General features: G+C 42.8%; 3 protein-coding genes across 5 annotated transcripts in view; 1 reads left to right on the top strand and 2 right to left on the bottom strand.

Annotated features, from left to right (window-relative positions):
• Positions 1 to 4,029, bottom strand: part of LOC135377813 (uncharacterized) — a 29,099-nt gene extending 25,070 nt beyond the window's left edge. Inside the window, exon 1 of one of the 3 annotated variants that reach the window (XM_064610503.1) lies at positions 3,942 to 4,029. Coding sequence is in view for 1 of the 3 variants with exons in the window: in XM_064610501.1 (XP_064466571.1) it covers positions 3,574 to 3,585 (12 nt within the window). In the remaining 2 variants the exon portion in view is untranslated. Of the gene's footprint in view, positions 1 to 3,573; positions 3,657 to 3,778; positions 3,879 to 3,941 lie in introns of those variants that run through there. The other 2 variants (XM_064610502.1, XM_064610501.1) reach the window with 2 other exon arrangements.
• On the top strand, positions 3,980 to 5,207 carry LOC135377814 (protein farnesyltransferase/geranylgeranyltransferase type-1 subunit alpha-like). Its single transcript, XM_064610504.1, has one exon. The coding sequence runs from the start codon at positions 4,047 to 4,049 to the stop codon at positions 5,037 to 5,039; it is 993 nt and encodes a 330-aa protein (XP_064466574.1). The 5' UTR covers positions 3,980 to 4,046; the 3' UTR covers positions 5,040 to 5,207.
• A 2,523-nt stretch (positions 5,208 to 7,730) lies between these two features.
• Positions 7,731 to 16,665, bottom strand: part of LOC135377812 (short transient receptor potential channel 4-associated protein-like) — a 36,215-nt gene continuing 27,280 nt past the window's right edge. Inside the window, exons 22-23 of the mRNA XM_064610500.1 lie at positions 14,257 to 14,541; positions 7,731 to 10,968 (exon numbers count right to left, since the gene is read on the bottom strand). Of these exons, the coding sequence (XP_064466570.1) occupies positions 10,846 to 10,968; positions 14,257 to 14,541 (408 nt within the window). The 3' untranslated portion in view covers positions 7,731 to 10,845. The remainder of the gene's footprint in view (positions 10,969 to 14,256; positions 14,542 to 16,665) is intronic.

The following is a 16,665-nucleotide window of genomic DNA, read 5'->3' as shown; positions in this document are numbered from 1 at the left end:
ATAATGACACACACACTTTCATCAGATGTCTTAATCTGAATTTTTTTTGGATGGCCCTCTGTACTCCTTTAAGTAGGAATCCTGTAATTTGAAATGCCTCTTCCCAAAAACGAGCAGCACATTATTGAACAACTGAAGAGTGCATTCAGGAGACAGACGTGAACAAGTGTCTTGTTCGTATCTGCCTCTTGAACGCACTTTTTCAGTTGTTCAATTATGTGCCACCAACTCGCCCAAATATCTATTGTTAAGCGGTACATTGTAATTCAAGTACGGTCATAAGCCTGCTGTGCATACATGCAGTGTGCTAGCCATGAAAAAATCTAGCACAAAGTTTACTACCCCTGCCACATTGGCTGTCTTCAATGATGATTGAACCCAACAGCCAATGAACTAAGGTGCCTGAATACTAGCTCCCTCTGTGTAGGGTGAAGACAACCATGTCTTCTGCTACGAATTTCCACCATCTTGACGCCCATGCATATCTTCCGCTGCGCTCACAAAAGTGTAGCTATACGCTTAGCTACACACTACATCTTGGAGTTGAGTAAATATATAGCAGAGGTGGTTTGAAAGAGTCGCTGAAATCAGAACACAGCATTCATGCATGGTGAGAGTGGGTGTCAAAATGGTGGCTTTGCAGCATTCGCTTCTGGAAATGGCGACTCCACAATACACACAGGGAGCTACTATTCAGGCACCCTACACTGAACACGTGCGTAGCGCCATCAACCTTGTTACGTGTCAACTTCTCTGCAGTGGCGTCACTAGGGCACAGGTCACCCGATGCGGGAGCTCTTTGCGTCACCCCCACCAAATAATGTATCCCTTTCCATACCAGGCGATATATGATAAATAACAATTATCATGCCCCACACAGAAAAGTCACATGTTTGTAGAGGGGTCCTTATGTTATTTTTTATGTCATCGCGCTGCAGAAAAAGGGAAAAGCCATTTCGCTGGTGGAGCGCGTCACCCCCTTCCGTCTCGTCACCCGGTGCAGACCGTACACCCCTGGTGACACCACTGCTTCTGTGACCCTCCTGTTTATTTATTGTTGTTTTTTAATTCTGTGTTAGCGCCACGAAGTAACCGTGGCTATGAGCGGTGTACAGACGCTGACAGATGGAGAGAGGACAGCAGGAGGCAGTGGGGGACAGAGGGGTTAGTATGTGTCCTGGGCAGACCTGAAGGGGAACTGTGCTGACAGTCATCTGGAAAGTCTGCCAGCAAACCCCAAACAGCACAGCAGGAGCAGGGATTCCAACCCGCGTCACCTCCCAGTCTCAGTGTGGAAATGTGACTCCTCTGTGTCATCCATTCTCTTTTTTGTCCAAACTCAGGTTTTTTTAGAGTATGGAGTATCAGTTAACGTGTTTGCCAACCGGTGCTGAATCCAAAACAAGCAATATGGCGGCACCTCAAGTCCTTTAGCTGTTATCGATGAACATTTCTAACAACTTGGAACTTCTTTCTTAAAAAGATGTATGAGAAAGCTCAAATTTATCAAATCACAAACAATGCTGTGCTCCGATTCCAGCGAAGCTTTCAAACCTCCTCTGCTATGTATCAAACAATGGGAGCGAGAGTAGGCATTTCATAGGCAAATGCGTCGTGGCGAACTTAGTAAGCAGAAAATGGCATTAAAGGAGTACAGAGGGCCATCCAAAAAATTTTCAGGTTAAGACGTCTGATGAAAGTGTGTGTGGCATTTTACCGGGTAGCACGAAAGGTTTTGATGTGTGCATTTCGTTTCCCAGAAAAAAACTCACATAAACATGGCTCCGCACGTTCACCCTTAACTCGCCACTCTGGGTATAACAAGGAGGAGAAGTATGATGCCACGTCACCGATGACGTTACAGGGGCCACTCGTTCTGGTTCACTGGAAGTGGGGGTCGGCGCCCTGCCCCTTTGCCGCCGTAAACCGGTCTTGTCAGTTCCTTCGGAGAATTGGGGATAGAAGGAGTGGCAGAATCATGACCGAGCCAGGAGCAATGGCAATGCTTTTTCAGAACCCGGAACAGCAGACGACAGCTGAGTAGCAGACAACGTTTCTCCGGACCAATCAGCAAGCGTGGCCCTTGTAGCGTCAGCGCGAGCTCCCGGGCAGATACTGCTCTCCACCGCAGTTACATACGGTCGCTTTTTGAGTCATATTTTAAATTTAATTTTTGTGATAATTATGACTGTATGGGGTGAATTAATTCTTATGGTGCATCTTACTGGCCTGCTTAGCAGTGTTATACAAAGAAAACAGTGTTAAAAATGACTTCTGTGCTACTTTAAGGCAAATGCCATTAAAACTGTCCATGTGGGACCACACAAATGACATCACAATTTAACTCACTAAGCACTTCATGCCATGAGACAATTGATGTTCTGGGGCTGGAACACATATAGAAAGGACAAATACACACAAATAGCTCAATTGGTAGAGCCCTGGACCGGTAATCCAGAAGATGTGGGTTCGAGTCCTACAGCTGGTTAACCTTTTCAGTGACTTACATCTTTCATCATTTAATGTCATTTTTTGTGACCATGTTGCAGGGGTATAAGTCTTTGCACTTTGACACGTAGTCTAATACCCCTGCCACACGGGCAAGAAAAATGACATTACGTGCGTAAAGAGTTAAGTTTTAATGTCATTTGTGCTGTACTATACAGAGATATCGAATAGCATTCGTCTGAATGACACTTTCTGCATAGTGAGATTGCTGCAAATCATTCGCCCACAAAATGCGTACCCTCACTCCCATTGTCTGAGCACAAGAGCAATTTAAAACTTCCATAAAGCCTCTCTGTACTGTGCACTGCGCAGTTATTTTATGAATTGTGCAAAAACAAGCATTATTTTTGGCAAAATGCCTGGCGTTGTTGACAGCTGCTTTTCTGCATATTTGCTTTTGGCGTAGGCTGCCACCTGACAGGCAAGATGATCACAGTTTTCCGACATAGTACAGACCATCGACTATGAAATAAAGCAAATTTTCTCATGTTCTGGAATATTGTGGGTATTTTCGATCTCTTTGAACACGTTTATCCTCTTCAAGTAGCCCATCTCTTACGCAGCTAGTAGGAGATCTGCATCGACACCATCACGTTCAATGTCATTCCATTCCGACGTGTAGCACGACTATCATAAGAAACGGCATGCGGGACAGACTAACATTACACGCTAATATCATTTTTTCTGCCCATGTGGCACAGGTATTGAGCTGACAATGATCGACAGAATAAAGTTATCTTGCAGTGTGAGACGCATGGAAGTCACCTCCGTTCATGTAGCCCATAAAGGTAAAGAAAGCATTTACACGCACACAGTCTAGGCGTAACGCCTCACTACCTGAAACAGTCATATGTGGACTGAGATCAATTATTCCAGTTACATGCTTTGTTTAGGCACTACAAAACCGTTGCGGACACTAACGAAGAACTGCACGTCAATATGATCGTCAAAATGATGTTTCCTCACAACGTCGAAAATCACTACAGAGGATACAAATTACTCTGATTTTGCTTATCAACTCATGATATGGCTCACGAGGGATCAAAAGTAGTTGATCTTACGTACAAAGGTGCACATCAGACAGGATATTCGGGACTATCCGAACCAGCGTCGAGCAATGCTTAGAAGCATAGCTGCACGTGTGGACCGCAATAGGAATGAAAATTGTCGAAAGTAAGAAAATTCAGTCCACAGTGATACGTCTAAACCAGAGGATTTGTGTATCACACCCCTATGTTAAAACATGTAAAAATTTCCTACGAAGTCTTACCTAAATAACCTCACGACGACATCACACAGTGCACAAGCGAAAATTGTGGCTCCGGGGTAAATAATGACGCCAACAAATTACAGAATATGGCTCAGTACGAAAAAAAAAAGCTGAAAGTTAAATAAACTAATATGTAATGTAATATTTAATATCAAATATATACCTCGCATATATTTATATATTAGAGTGGACACGAACCACGACCCACGACGAACGTTCGCCAACACACAAGCACACACAGCACACAAGAGTGAAGGGTGTATCCAAGATGGCGCGTGGGGACGACGATGGTCCACGCGGAGCAAAGTGGGTGCCGTATCGGGACAGGCCTGAGTGGAAGGATGTAATACCAGTACCTCAAGACGACGGATCAAGCCCCATTGTTCGTATAGCGTACTCGGACCAGTTCAAAGATATATTCGATTATTTCCGTGCTGTACTGAAATCAGATGAGCGAAGTGAGCGAGCCTTCAAGCTAGTCTCAGACGCGGTTAACATCAACCCTTCCAACTACACAGTCTGGCACTACCGTCGCGCCCTTCTCCAGGATTTGGAAAGAGATTTACACGATGAACTTGGGTATATTCAGCAAGTGATTGAAGATAATCCCAAGAATTACCAGGTGTGGCACCATCGACGTGTTATCGTCGAGTGGCTGCAAGATCCTTCATACGAAAAGGAATTCACAGAGTCTATCCTGCAGATGGATGCGAAAAATTACCATGCATGGCAACATCGCCAATGGGCCATTTCAGAATTTGGTCTGTGGGACGGGGAACTGGACTACGTGACTGAGTTATTGGAAGACGACATACGCAATAACTCTGCATGGAACCAGCGCTACTTTGTCATATCTCGCACAACGGGATACACGGAAGACGTTCGAAATCGCGAAATCAAGTACACTATAGAGAGCATCCGGAAGGCTCCTCATAACGAAAGTCCGTGGAGTTACCTTAGAGGGATACTTGAAGCAGCTGGTGGTAGTGCAAGTAGCGAAGTTTGTCAGTTCTGCGAAGACTTGTATGCACAGGGCTGTCGTGTGTCCTACCTTCTCGCTTTCATTGTCGATACATTGGCCGACAAGTTAGCTGTTTGCTACGACGGCGATATTATGGAGAGAGTGCAAAGTTTATGCAAAATATTGGCACTAGAAGAAGACGTAATCAGAAAAGAATACTGGACATTCGTTGGCAAAGAAATTTTGCACAGATATAAGCAAGAACACTGTGGGATATTTGAGGAATCAAGCAAAGCATAATTGTCAATTGCATTTCTGCTTGTATAAGGTTTTTAATAATTGAAATTTTAAAAAGACTGCATCAACAAAGTTTTGGTGCATGCTGATTTTACCTTGTAAACCCAATTTGAGCCCTGCTTTCCATATTGGACATCACAGAGTAGCTAAATAAAGCTGTGTCCTCGCTTGGCAATGAGTGAACAAAGTTTTCACTATTGAATGGTCAGTACGAGCTACATATTCCCTCCCAGTGGACCTTTTTCACGTACGCATCGTATCCTAGCGGATCTCCAGCGAACCACATTCGGAATGCATCAAAACAAACCCACTGGCAGAAGACAACATCAAAGCATGCATGCAAATCTCAAGGATCAATCGTCACTGGAGCATTACAGGGTGCTATGGGGTTTGGTAGCTTTGGGTACGTAAAAGGATCTTTGTGGTTTGCACGGCATACGTGAACAAGATGAATCCTTTTGTGTATGCTGATATTTGCGAAAAGGTACAACTCAGTTGTAACAGTTAGTTCTTTCTAGCTTTCTAAGGTCTCTAAATGTAGCATGCTTTCGTCCTTCCTACACATAAAACTTTGCTATAGAGATGACAGACCTGTGCAAGCATATAATAGCTGTAGTAGGCAGGGCCTCCCTGGGCCCCTCTCCTCACGTCTCGATCACATAATATTTCTTGTTTGTATGAGTATGTGTGTCCATCAAGTCACAGTAAACCTTGTGTACCGGATTAGTCCCTGGTGTTAGTAGCCGTCAGGCCTTGGATCAGGTGAGCCCCTGAAGAGGCCCGGGTCCTGGGGCTCCATCCCTGGCTGCCCCCACTCCCCTCTCGCTGGCCCTGGTGGTAGGATGTTTTACAGACAACCCAGCTGAACAAGTTGTTTGAAACTGAAAGAGGCTGAAAGGACATGTACTCCACAAGACAAGTGCCTTGTCTTGTGCTGTACATGTCCTGTGTCATGTCATGTTTCGTTTTAGAATGTTTTATCTTTAGAAGGGTGTAGTCTGAGGTGCTGCAACAGCAGGAACTAGGAGATCTAACGTACGAGCAGTTTGTGCAACACGGACAAGAACCAATCACGAATTATCAGCGCTTTCCAAAAAAATTGATACCTCAGCTGAACTAGCTCACGGTGGTATACCCTAGCTATTGTAATCTGCAAGTAGGGAACAGAGGTACTAACCCACATACAGAAATTGGGTTATATTTAGAATTTCGTGTTATCAGAGTTTATTTCTTGCCATATTTAGAGGGCATTTCTGAAGAATTCTGAGCTTTTTGTCGTTTATTTGTTTACAGCCAAGCTAATATGTCAAATTCAGAGAAAAAGCGCCGGCTGTGAAATGACACACTCACAAAAGGAATTCGAAGCTGCCTTGCATAAACGCTTACTCTTACACAGCAGAACTTACGAACGACATCTGTATCACGTTCACCTGGCAACGTGAACATATTGAAATCTGGATATCCCATCACAGTCGCAATGCAGCTTTCGCTTGCGTCCTATCTACTGTCTGCATTCCAACAACTAGCTGCCCTTTTAAGACAATTTGTATGCCAACTGCACTCCCCTGTCCACTTTGAGGAGGGGGAGGACATAAGTCACAGAAAAAGGAGGAACCTAGACTCTATGTTTTTCAAGTATACAGTGGATCTGGCTGATATTATCTCGAAATGGCATTATGTCGTGTAGATTCATGAAAGAGTTTTCCAATGTCACGGTGACTAGGCAGGGATGAAATTCACCTCCATTACATGGATGCATTAAGCGGAAGACTATTACACTGTGCATTTAGTTCAAGAAGGCCACCCTTCCTTGTCGTGGGGATTGGTACCCTGTGATGCCTCGACAACCTTGACATAAAAAAGAACTAACCTTGTCAACCGATCATCAGCCAATCACCTTGCTTTCACCAGCACCTTGAGTTGTTTGATTTAATTGATTCTGGTCGTTGGAGACTTGTGTGTTTGTAGCCTGCCTCGGCTAATTTCTCGTTGTTCGCGTGGCTTTTCATGTTTATCTCTCAGTTACTGGGACCCCTAAAAGCGGTCTTTCTCATACAAATCTGAAAACGCACCCGTCATGTCAGTTTCCAAAAATAAAAATGGGAATACAGTCGAACCTTGATATAACGAAACTCACAGGGAACACCATTTCTTTCGTTGTACTGAATATTTCGTTGTGTCAAGCCTGACGAAATACGGCAGCCAATTGTGCCTGCCATACAATACAAGATATACAATACAATACAAGATTGGGAATACAAGTTATCTCGCTGTACCGCAAATTTCGTTGTATAGCGTTTTGTTATATCAACATTTGACTGTATAGCTGTCATTCTCTGCATCTACTTAAATGTAGGTGCAAGTATGAACCCCAAGTAGGTTGTGTGAACTTGTCATATACCGACTTCCCCAATTTCGGACCCTCAGTATCACAACCAGCTATCACAACCAAGTGAAAACTGTCCATTCATAATAGAAGAGATATCAGTATGCTATAAGTTGGAGTCATGACAACATGCCATTCATTACAAGACCAAGCTCAGTGGCTCGCAAGGCCCACAGTTTATCAAACTCAAGCTGCAACTGTTGGGTGGAGGAATGAGCAACGGGCAGTGCATTTTGCTTTTATTATCTCCTGAATATCTCGCTGAAAATTCAGGGATATGTTACTGGATAGCACATGAATACTGAAGAGTTGTTTCACAGTTCTTTTAATGAAACTGAACAGAGCAAGAATATTTTACAAGTTGTACACACAACAAAGTACGTACCAATTTCTACATTCATCCATTCATGAAATAGGGTATGCACAATAGAGGCATTCTGACAAAAAAGACAAAAGTATGTTAATACCTGTACTGCTGTTTACAAATATAGTTTGCAAATTTGCCCTCTGGAGAATACAATGAGAGAGAGCCCTGTACAGGTTAGTGATGTAAATGAAATATGAGATGTACAATAAGAGTTCCCATCACAATGAACATATATTGGCTATTTGTTCTTGCAGAATAGCAAGAAAGTGGCCAAGTTTTTGAATTTAAATATGCATAATGCACAAAAAGAGGATGCTACAAATGAAAACTGTTCACCTGTACAGCATTCCATGCATTCTTGCACATAATGGATGCTGCAGGTGAACATTACTTTTGAGTGGCTTAAAGCTGTCGATTATGTACAAGGGGCGTTCAAGTCAAACCGGGACTTTTCATTTTTCGCAAAAGTAAAATGAACTTACAGGCGAGAAATCAGTTTTATTTTTCCACGTAATCTCCAGCTGCACTAATGCACTTGTCCCAGCGTTTCACAAGGGCTTGGATGCCAGCAGCGTAGAAATCCTTACCGGCGCGTAGCAGCCACGGTCGGATCGCATTTTTGACCTCGTTGTCGCAGCTGGGCCCCCAAGGAACGCCTTCAGTGGCCCGAAGCAATGGAAATTGCTGGGGGCGAGGTCTGGACTGTAAGGGGGATGTGGCAGCAACTCCCAGCCAAGTTCCTGTAAGGCGCGTGTCGTGAGATGAGCGGTATGCGGGCGTGCATTGTCCTGTAGGAGGACTCCTCCTCTGGTGATGAGGCCCGGCCGCTTTTGCTTCAGCGCCTTATGCACACCCCTGAGAACCTGGCAGTAATATGCACTATTGATCGTACTATATGCACTATTGATATCGAGACATGTTATCCATTGGTCCTTGAGGATCAGGCGCTCCACAAGATGGATGTTCTCAGGAACTGACACTGACACTGGGCTCTGAGCCGCCCCGGCCGGGGTCGTCCTGCACTAATGTACGGCAGTCTCGGAACCGTTTGCACCACTTAAATGCTTTGTTGCGGCTAAGTGTATCGTGGCCATACTGAGCCTGAAGTCTTGTGAATTTCAGATGACTTTACGCCTTCATTCACGAGAAACTTCATGACAATTCGCTGTTCGATGTGCGCGCTCACCTCATTGTCGGCCATCTTGTCCAGCACGTGTCTTCTGTTTTGCACAAACTTTGGACCACCATGTGGTGAACGTGGAGGCCTGTAGCGTGTGAAAATTACGAAAAAGAAGTAGCGCGAGCCATTTGTACACTCAGGAGACAAAGTCCCGGTTTGACTTGAACACCCCTCGTATATACGTATGTCTCAAAGGCATGCAAACAAGTTGTCTCCTTTGTGCCTCATATTTTTCCTCCTACTCGTTGTACAACATTAGAAGTGAAAAAAAAACGTAATAACAAAGAATTCACTGATGACATAAAAGCAATTTGTTAATTGAAAACTTGAAAAAAGATATCTGGTACATGTCGCCATGCATAGAAAGAGTTAAGAACCAAACTACAATAACTACAGTGAACCCTCGTTAATATGACCACCACAGTTCCTGTGGATTTTGGTCATAAAGCGAATTGTCACACTGACATGCACCCTCCGGACAGATCGCTACGCAGAACAAAAGCCTATGGAACTATGATTTATTTTCTGAAAAATCCAGTTACCAATGTCTACTTGGAGCAGTAATTAATTTTTCTAAATGGACAATAGCACCATCAACTTCACACTTCTTGTAAATGTCCATCTATTGCTCAAAGAACAACAGTGCAACCTTTCAGGCTTGGCTTGCCTCCTTCGCAGTGACGAGTGGGGCCCACTCAGCTCACCAAGCACCCGATCCACAGCGTTATCGGGCGACCTCTGGGCAGACACAATATGTCACTCTCGGAAAGCACTGCGTGACCTGGTCCTGTGGTCACTGCCTTTTTAAGCACTTGCGCGCTTTAGCAGTTCGAAAAGCGCTATGCGTAATCCCGAGGTCAGCAACATCAGGAGTCATCCCAAGCCTTGTCGGCCTACTTTAACACATGTCGCCCTCTGTCTGAGGCACGTGGTAGCCTCTCTCTCCTTGGGGCTGGTCTGAGAGTCGAGTGCCGCAGTCATAATAATGAGCGGATGATGTGTGTGTTTGGCCCTACTCGTGACACAAATCTCTGTCATTGTCAGATAAGCGAATTGTCATGCTGACTAATGCAGGTGGATTTACATGGTGGCAAAACGGTTCCCAAGAAAAACAGTCATAAAACAAGCATGTCAGATTAATGGGGGTCATACTAACGAGGGTTTCGCTGTATACATTTCGTACACGTCAGACCAATACGCTCTTCCATGATGCATGCTCACACAGAGATTCTTTACTGTGGCAATATTATGTATTTTGCAAAGTTATTTTTTTATGTTGATTTTTGCTTATGAACCAGCAGAGAGGATTTTAATGTTATACTTCACACTTTAAAGCAAAAGTCGCACACAAAATAATGTTGCTTCTGGTCTTTCAAATGTGCGACACAAGGGAAGAACAGCATTACAAGAAGGCCAAGTCTACTTTGCACTGCAGACCGGAGACATGGGTCGAGTGTGTTGTTCTTGTGGAAAATGTTCATGCTCCTTGTAGCACCTCCAGCATGTAGTTACCCCCTTTTCACCCCCCCCCACCCCCACCCCCAAAGACATTAGCTCCGGAAGAAATACGCGGGTGAGGCCCCAGGTCAGTGGAACTAATCTGTCAGTGCATACATGTACTTACTGCCCATCGCATTCACTATCTTTACAGTTAATAAATTCCCCATGCAACAGACCCAGTCTTGACAGGCAAAGTTCTGCAGAAAAAGCACCCAGAATGACAAAGAGATAAAAATTTCTGTGTTGTAGTGAGGGTACACTCAGTCTCTGGCATGGTCAATGTGTCCGTGTTGTCCGGAACCATTCATTGCTCTCGCTTTGTCCCATTTTGGTAGGCAACCCTTCCAGGTGAGTCAAATTGGGCCTGTGTATGGGATCAGCTGTCCCTGGTGCTGGGTCCTGCTGGAACGTGGTGTACTAATGATGTAGAATTGGCTAGGTCACCTGATACCAGAGTGTTCACCATGGCTTTCCAGCGATTGAAGCTAATTCGTGAGCTCTGTTGAAATGGAAGCATAAAAATGAGAGCACTGCCTGCTCAGTCAACTTTTATAACTCAGAGCAGTCAAAAAAACACAGTAGCTTCTCAGCAAGCATGCTATACATTAACATTACATCGCCAACCGATATTTCGGACTCCAAAAATGCAGACTTTCCAATTTTTTGGACAAAACTATTGGCACCGTCAAGCGCCCCATACAGCCAATGTATTTCTGCTTCCAATACTTCAGACAGTGTTTCGGACGGACTGACTATTTTTTCAGAGTTTCCGTCTACCAAGAGCCGAAACAGACTCACTATAGTGTGTTTCGGGACTCAATATTTTGGACCACGCCACGAACGGAAGCGTGCCAACTGGTAACTGCGCAGAAGTGACGCGTGCGTGTGCACGAAGGCAGAGCTTAGTATCGCGTGCACTGCCTCTCAGTTTCTCAAGGCTACGCTAGCAGAAATTTGCCGCGATGCGTTATCCCGTGTCCATGCGGCGAAGCAAACTCGTGTAGACAGTAATTTCAAGCCAGTGTGAGTGCTCAAATAAAGTTTTTTTCTGATTTTTATTTTTGAAAAATTGCAGGTTTAAGCCTTTGTCTAAAAATTCTGACTGCTCGATATTTCGGAATGATTTTTGTGGCTCGCAGTCCGAAAAATCGGACGGCGACTATATTATTAACGTTTGGGTCTTCGTATAAGCATTCAACAAATAACTAGTTGCAACCAACCCTTGTAGCTTCTGAGTATACTAAATTGTGTTCCCTATTCTGATGCTCGTCAATGAACATGTGTAGGATTAGTACTGTGTCAGGGTCAGCATACACAGTGTGTCCCAGCTAACTGCACACAGATTTTTTTTAAATACCTATATGTATCACTTTTTTTTAGATGAAATCAATTGCAATATAGCATATGCTCAAGGGTACTCCTTAGGAGGGCACCAACAAACTCCTAAGACAATGTCCTAATTAACTTTCAATGATTAACTTTGTAATTATAAAAGCTACGAAGTTGTCCTAGTGAGAACATCTGGTCCCTTTGGTCCCCTGATGGTCCTCTCCGAGGTCCCCCTTGCCGTTTTCAGAACGAAAATCCGTTCGATAGATCGTCCACACAAAATTCATTAAGGAACACCTTTTTTTGTTCTTTATTTTGTTCGTTGCACAACTTCAGACATGCTTTCTCTTCACCCCCAACGTGAGAGGCTGATGGAGCACATTGCCTTATGCGCCGAAGATGAGCTTTCACTTGCGGAAACAAAACACACACAAATGTAACGGGTGACGCTATCGGAACTGCCCTTATCTTGGGTTCCATTTTCTGTTTTCTTTTAATCTTTTGCCAGGACGCAAAAGGCGATAGTGTGCTCTTTCACTCTCTCACATTGAGGTGAAGGAAAGACGCGTCTCCGAAGGTTTGCAATGAACAAAATAAAGAAAAAAGTGTTTATTTACGAATTTTTTGTGGACGATCTATCGAACGGATTTTAGTTCTATGTATAATTGGGCGTTTACGTCGCGAGACAACTGAGATGGGATTTTAGTTCTGAAAACAGCAACTGTATCAGGGGACCAAAGGGACCAGATGTTCTCATTGGGACAACCTCGTAGCTTTTACAATTAAAAAGTTAATTGTTTAAAGTTAATTAACACATTGCCTTAGGAGTTTGCTAGTGCCCTCCTAAGGAGTGCCCTTCAGCATGTGCTATATTGCAATTGATTTAATATCTGAAAAAGTTATATATATATATATATAGATTTTTTTTTTTTATCTGTTCGCACTTAGCTGGGACACACTGTATATACAGGGTGTCCACGCTAAGTGTGAACAGATTTTTTAAAAATATATCAATCACTTTTTCCGAGATGAAATCAATTGCAATATAGCATATGCTGAAGGGCACTCCCTAGGGGGGCATTACCAGACCCCTAAGGCAATGTCTTAATTAACTTTCAATAATTAACTTTTTAATTATAAAAGCTACGAAGTTGCTCCAATGAGAACATCTGATCTCTTCGGTCACCAGATACCAAAGCCGTTTTCAGAACAAAAATCCGTTCAATAGATCGTCCGCAAAAAATTCGTGAAGGAACGCCATTTTTTTCTTTATTTTATTCATTGCGCATCTCTAGAGACGCGTCTTTCCTTCGCCCCCAATACGAGAGGATGAAAGAGCACACTATCGCCTCTTGCGTCCTGGAAACAGATTAAAAGAAAACAGAAAATGCAGCCCAAGATAAGGGCAGTCGCGATAGAGTCACCCGATAGATTTGTGTTTTTGTTTTGTTTCCGCAAGTTAAAGCTAATCTTCGACGCATGAGGCGGCACTGTGCTCTTTCACTCTCTCACACTGGGGGTATAGGAAAGCCGCTTCTTTGAAGATGCGCAATAAACCAAATAAAGAAAAAATGGCGTTCCTTCACGAATTTTTTTGTGGACGATCTACCGAACGGATTTTTGTCCTGAAAACGGTTTTGGTATCTGGCGACCGAAGAGATCAGATGTTCTCATTGGAGCAACTTTGTAGCTTTTATAATTAAAAAGTTAATTATTGAAAGTTAATTAAGACATTGCCTTAGGAGTCTGTTAATGCCCCCCTAGGGAGTGCCCTTCAGCATATGCTATATTGTAATTGATTTCATCTCGGAAAAAGTGACTGATATATTTTTAAAAAATCTGTTCACACTTAGCGTGGACACCCTGTATAAAGCCTGAACTTTTTGGGAACTTTTTCTAAATTCGGGAGGTGAAAACAAGGTAAAGAAACATGTGCTCTAGATTCATGCGAATGCGGATGAAAAAACTTCAAGTATGCTAAATTCGGGGTGAAATCTGGCTCAGTTACTCCAACTGACTGTACTGGTTTGGTACAAACGGTGATGTAACTGCATTTGCTGCCAAACAAGTTAGTGTGCATTCCTACCGACGTCTCGGTGAGGGCAATTTGCCTCGTAAAAATCAGGTTTCACCCTAAAGAGGCAACCTTCAGTTTGGGGTGCAAATTCGGGGAAGAATTGGGTTAAACCCGAACACTTCAGGCTCTATGTATATACAGCATATTAATTCTAACTTGGTGTATGTGTCACAGTCTAAATATTCAGTTGCCTGTTCCACTGAGATTCCCTCTACTAGAGCAAGTAAAATCTGGGAACAGACTGAAACATCTTTTCTCTGAAGAATCCTGCATGCATTGAGTCGCTGAATTTACACAGAAAATTGCACTGGTGCTTGGCAATTTAATCTTTCTAGCTGAAATTGGGCATATATGATGCACATAAGTTAGAAAGCTCCATACTTTCTCAAGTGCAGAACAGTCCTTGTCCTTGTGAAGATAGTGCTCTTGCCAAAAGTGAAGCAGTTCAAGAAGGTTCTGTAACAGAGTAGGATTCCCAGAGACAGACTGCATTCTGAGTCCACTGCCTGCCTCAGGACATGTAAGCAGGTATGGCTTGTTGCTCAAAGGTGTACTTCCTTCTACAGCGGGGGTGGCCTGCAAGGCTCCCAGGTATGACACTAACTCTCCACGCTGCTGAGCAAAGACAAGCAACACCAGTGCAGTGTTCACACAGCTAACATTTTCCTGTGGAGAAAAATAAATGTCATAAGACACAACATTAATATTAATATGACTGCAAAACAGCTGTTGTGACACCTATCAGTAAGGAATTCTGACGTTTTCAACACAATATGTGTCACAGTGACCCAATGTTCTTAACTACGTATCACAAAAGAGTAAAGTCACAAACTCACACACTGAATGAGTAATTTTTATCTGTGAAAGCATTAATCTAAAAATATCTGAAAAATCAGATAAAATATAATTCATTTGCAATGTCTTGTATAATGATGCAGCTGTCTGGATGCACTGAGCAATTTTGATAACCGGCAACATTTTCTCACCATAATGCAGCATTGATTTTGCGAGCATTGAATGATAAAACACAACTGACCAGTGAAGAACTGCCCTCTTAAATGAGATGTAACGAGGTGAGAGATATGGCATATGAATCTAAAAAAACATTTGCAAGGAACACTGAATTATTCTGCAAGATCATACAGATGTCTGCAGATTGTGCCAGATCTTAGGATGGTTTAGCTGCAAGGGTACCTGAGGCACAAGGAGTACAGAATGGACGCCTTCATTGAAAAAGGACACAGTGGTGGCCAAAAAGACTTGCATCACTAGTGTAACATGCTTCCTCTAATTTTGACAGCAACACAAGATACCTTCTACTGTGTTATGTCCACGCGATGTTACCGTTGCTCAGGTTATCTATCTAGCTATTCAGACGTGACATTCTTATTTTAATATTGATTAGTTTACTATTACAATTTCCACTGAAAACAGGGAGGATACTGTAAACCCCTTAATATTCGCGAGTCCCTAATTTTTGCGAACTGAAAAATTCCCTAATTTTAAGGGCACAAATATTTCTGGCAAGATTTGACACTTCCGAAACTTGCTAGAATCCCAAAATTTATCTTCATAGTTGATTACTCATACGTATTTGAGCTGCTTTACAGTAATGGAAAAGGTAACCAGCGGTAGAAAACGGGACAAGAGAAGTAGAAGAAGACACACAGACCTTTACCTTACCTGGTTACCTTTTCCATTACTATGTACCAACAGGCCCAAACATTCACCCTTCTGCTTTACAGCACACGCATGTACAATGTCGCTTTTATCAAATGCAGTATGGACAATCTTGAGCTTATCACGAGTAAGCCAATCAGACCACCAATTTTAGCACCAAGAATTTCTGAAATTTAGTGGCCGCAAATATGTGCCCTGTGACCAATTTGCAAAAAACTGGGACCGTGAAATCGAAGGGTTTTATAGTATTGCACAAAATCATGCCTTATGTTTTGAATGAAGTGCACACAGCATATATATATTTTTTCAGAAATAGCACATACCATCTTTTGCTAATACGAAATTTATTTCTGCCACATACATAACGCAAGAAAGGTGATGCAATGTCTACAAAGTGGTTAATATTGCATTGGCAAACACTTGGGCTTCTTCACAGCTGCACATCACTCAGGCATATGTGAAACAATCTCTAGAAAAGCCGATGTGATTATCCAATTCCAGGCCCGTTTGATTCCAAGTTCATGGCATTTGTGAAAGGCCTAAACGCGGTTGCATTTCTTGCGCTTTCTGTGCCCCTCCTACTTGGACCCTTTTAGGGTTTGTAGTATTTTATAAATAAATAAATAAAATAAATAAAGTTATGCTCATAACAATACGTGTGTGCTACTGCAATACAGTGAGATCAGCATTATCTTTTATAATTGTGTGTTCAGTTTAAGTGAGATGCAAATATTAATACAAAGCCTTGCAGACTCTCCATAAGTTCCTTCGCTTCTATTTGGGCAAATGTAATATTAATATACTCATAATTAAGAAAGGTGATGTTGCTAGACAAAGCTAAACCTCTCCACATACTGACTTAGCAACAGTAAATTTTACAACTGCTACAAATACAATCCTTTTGGGAATGACGGTTAAATTCTTAATAAGTACAAATGCTCTGAGTTGATCATTGCATGCAAGACACCTGCAGCTGCAGTACTATTAGTTTGCTCATGTGTTCCATTAGTAAATCGTTTATTTCGTTTTTGTCTTTTAGAGATACACACTGCTAGAAGCAGATCTATCACATGGTCTCAGTTACTCGACAGCATAATGAAAACATAACAA

This window comes from Ornithodoros turicata, chromosome 1 (assembly GCF_037126465.1).
Source record: "Ornithodoros turicata isolate Travis chromosome 1, ASM3712646v1, whole genome shotgun sequence".
NCBI lineage: Eukaryota > Metazoa > Arthropoda > Arachnida > Ixodida > Argasidae > Ornithodoros > Ornithodoros turicata.
This window is presented reverse-complemented; position numbering and strand designations above follow the sequence as displayed.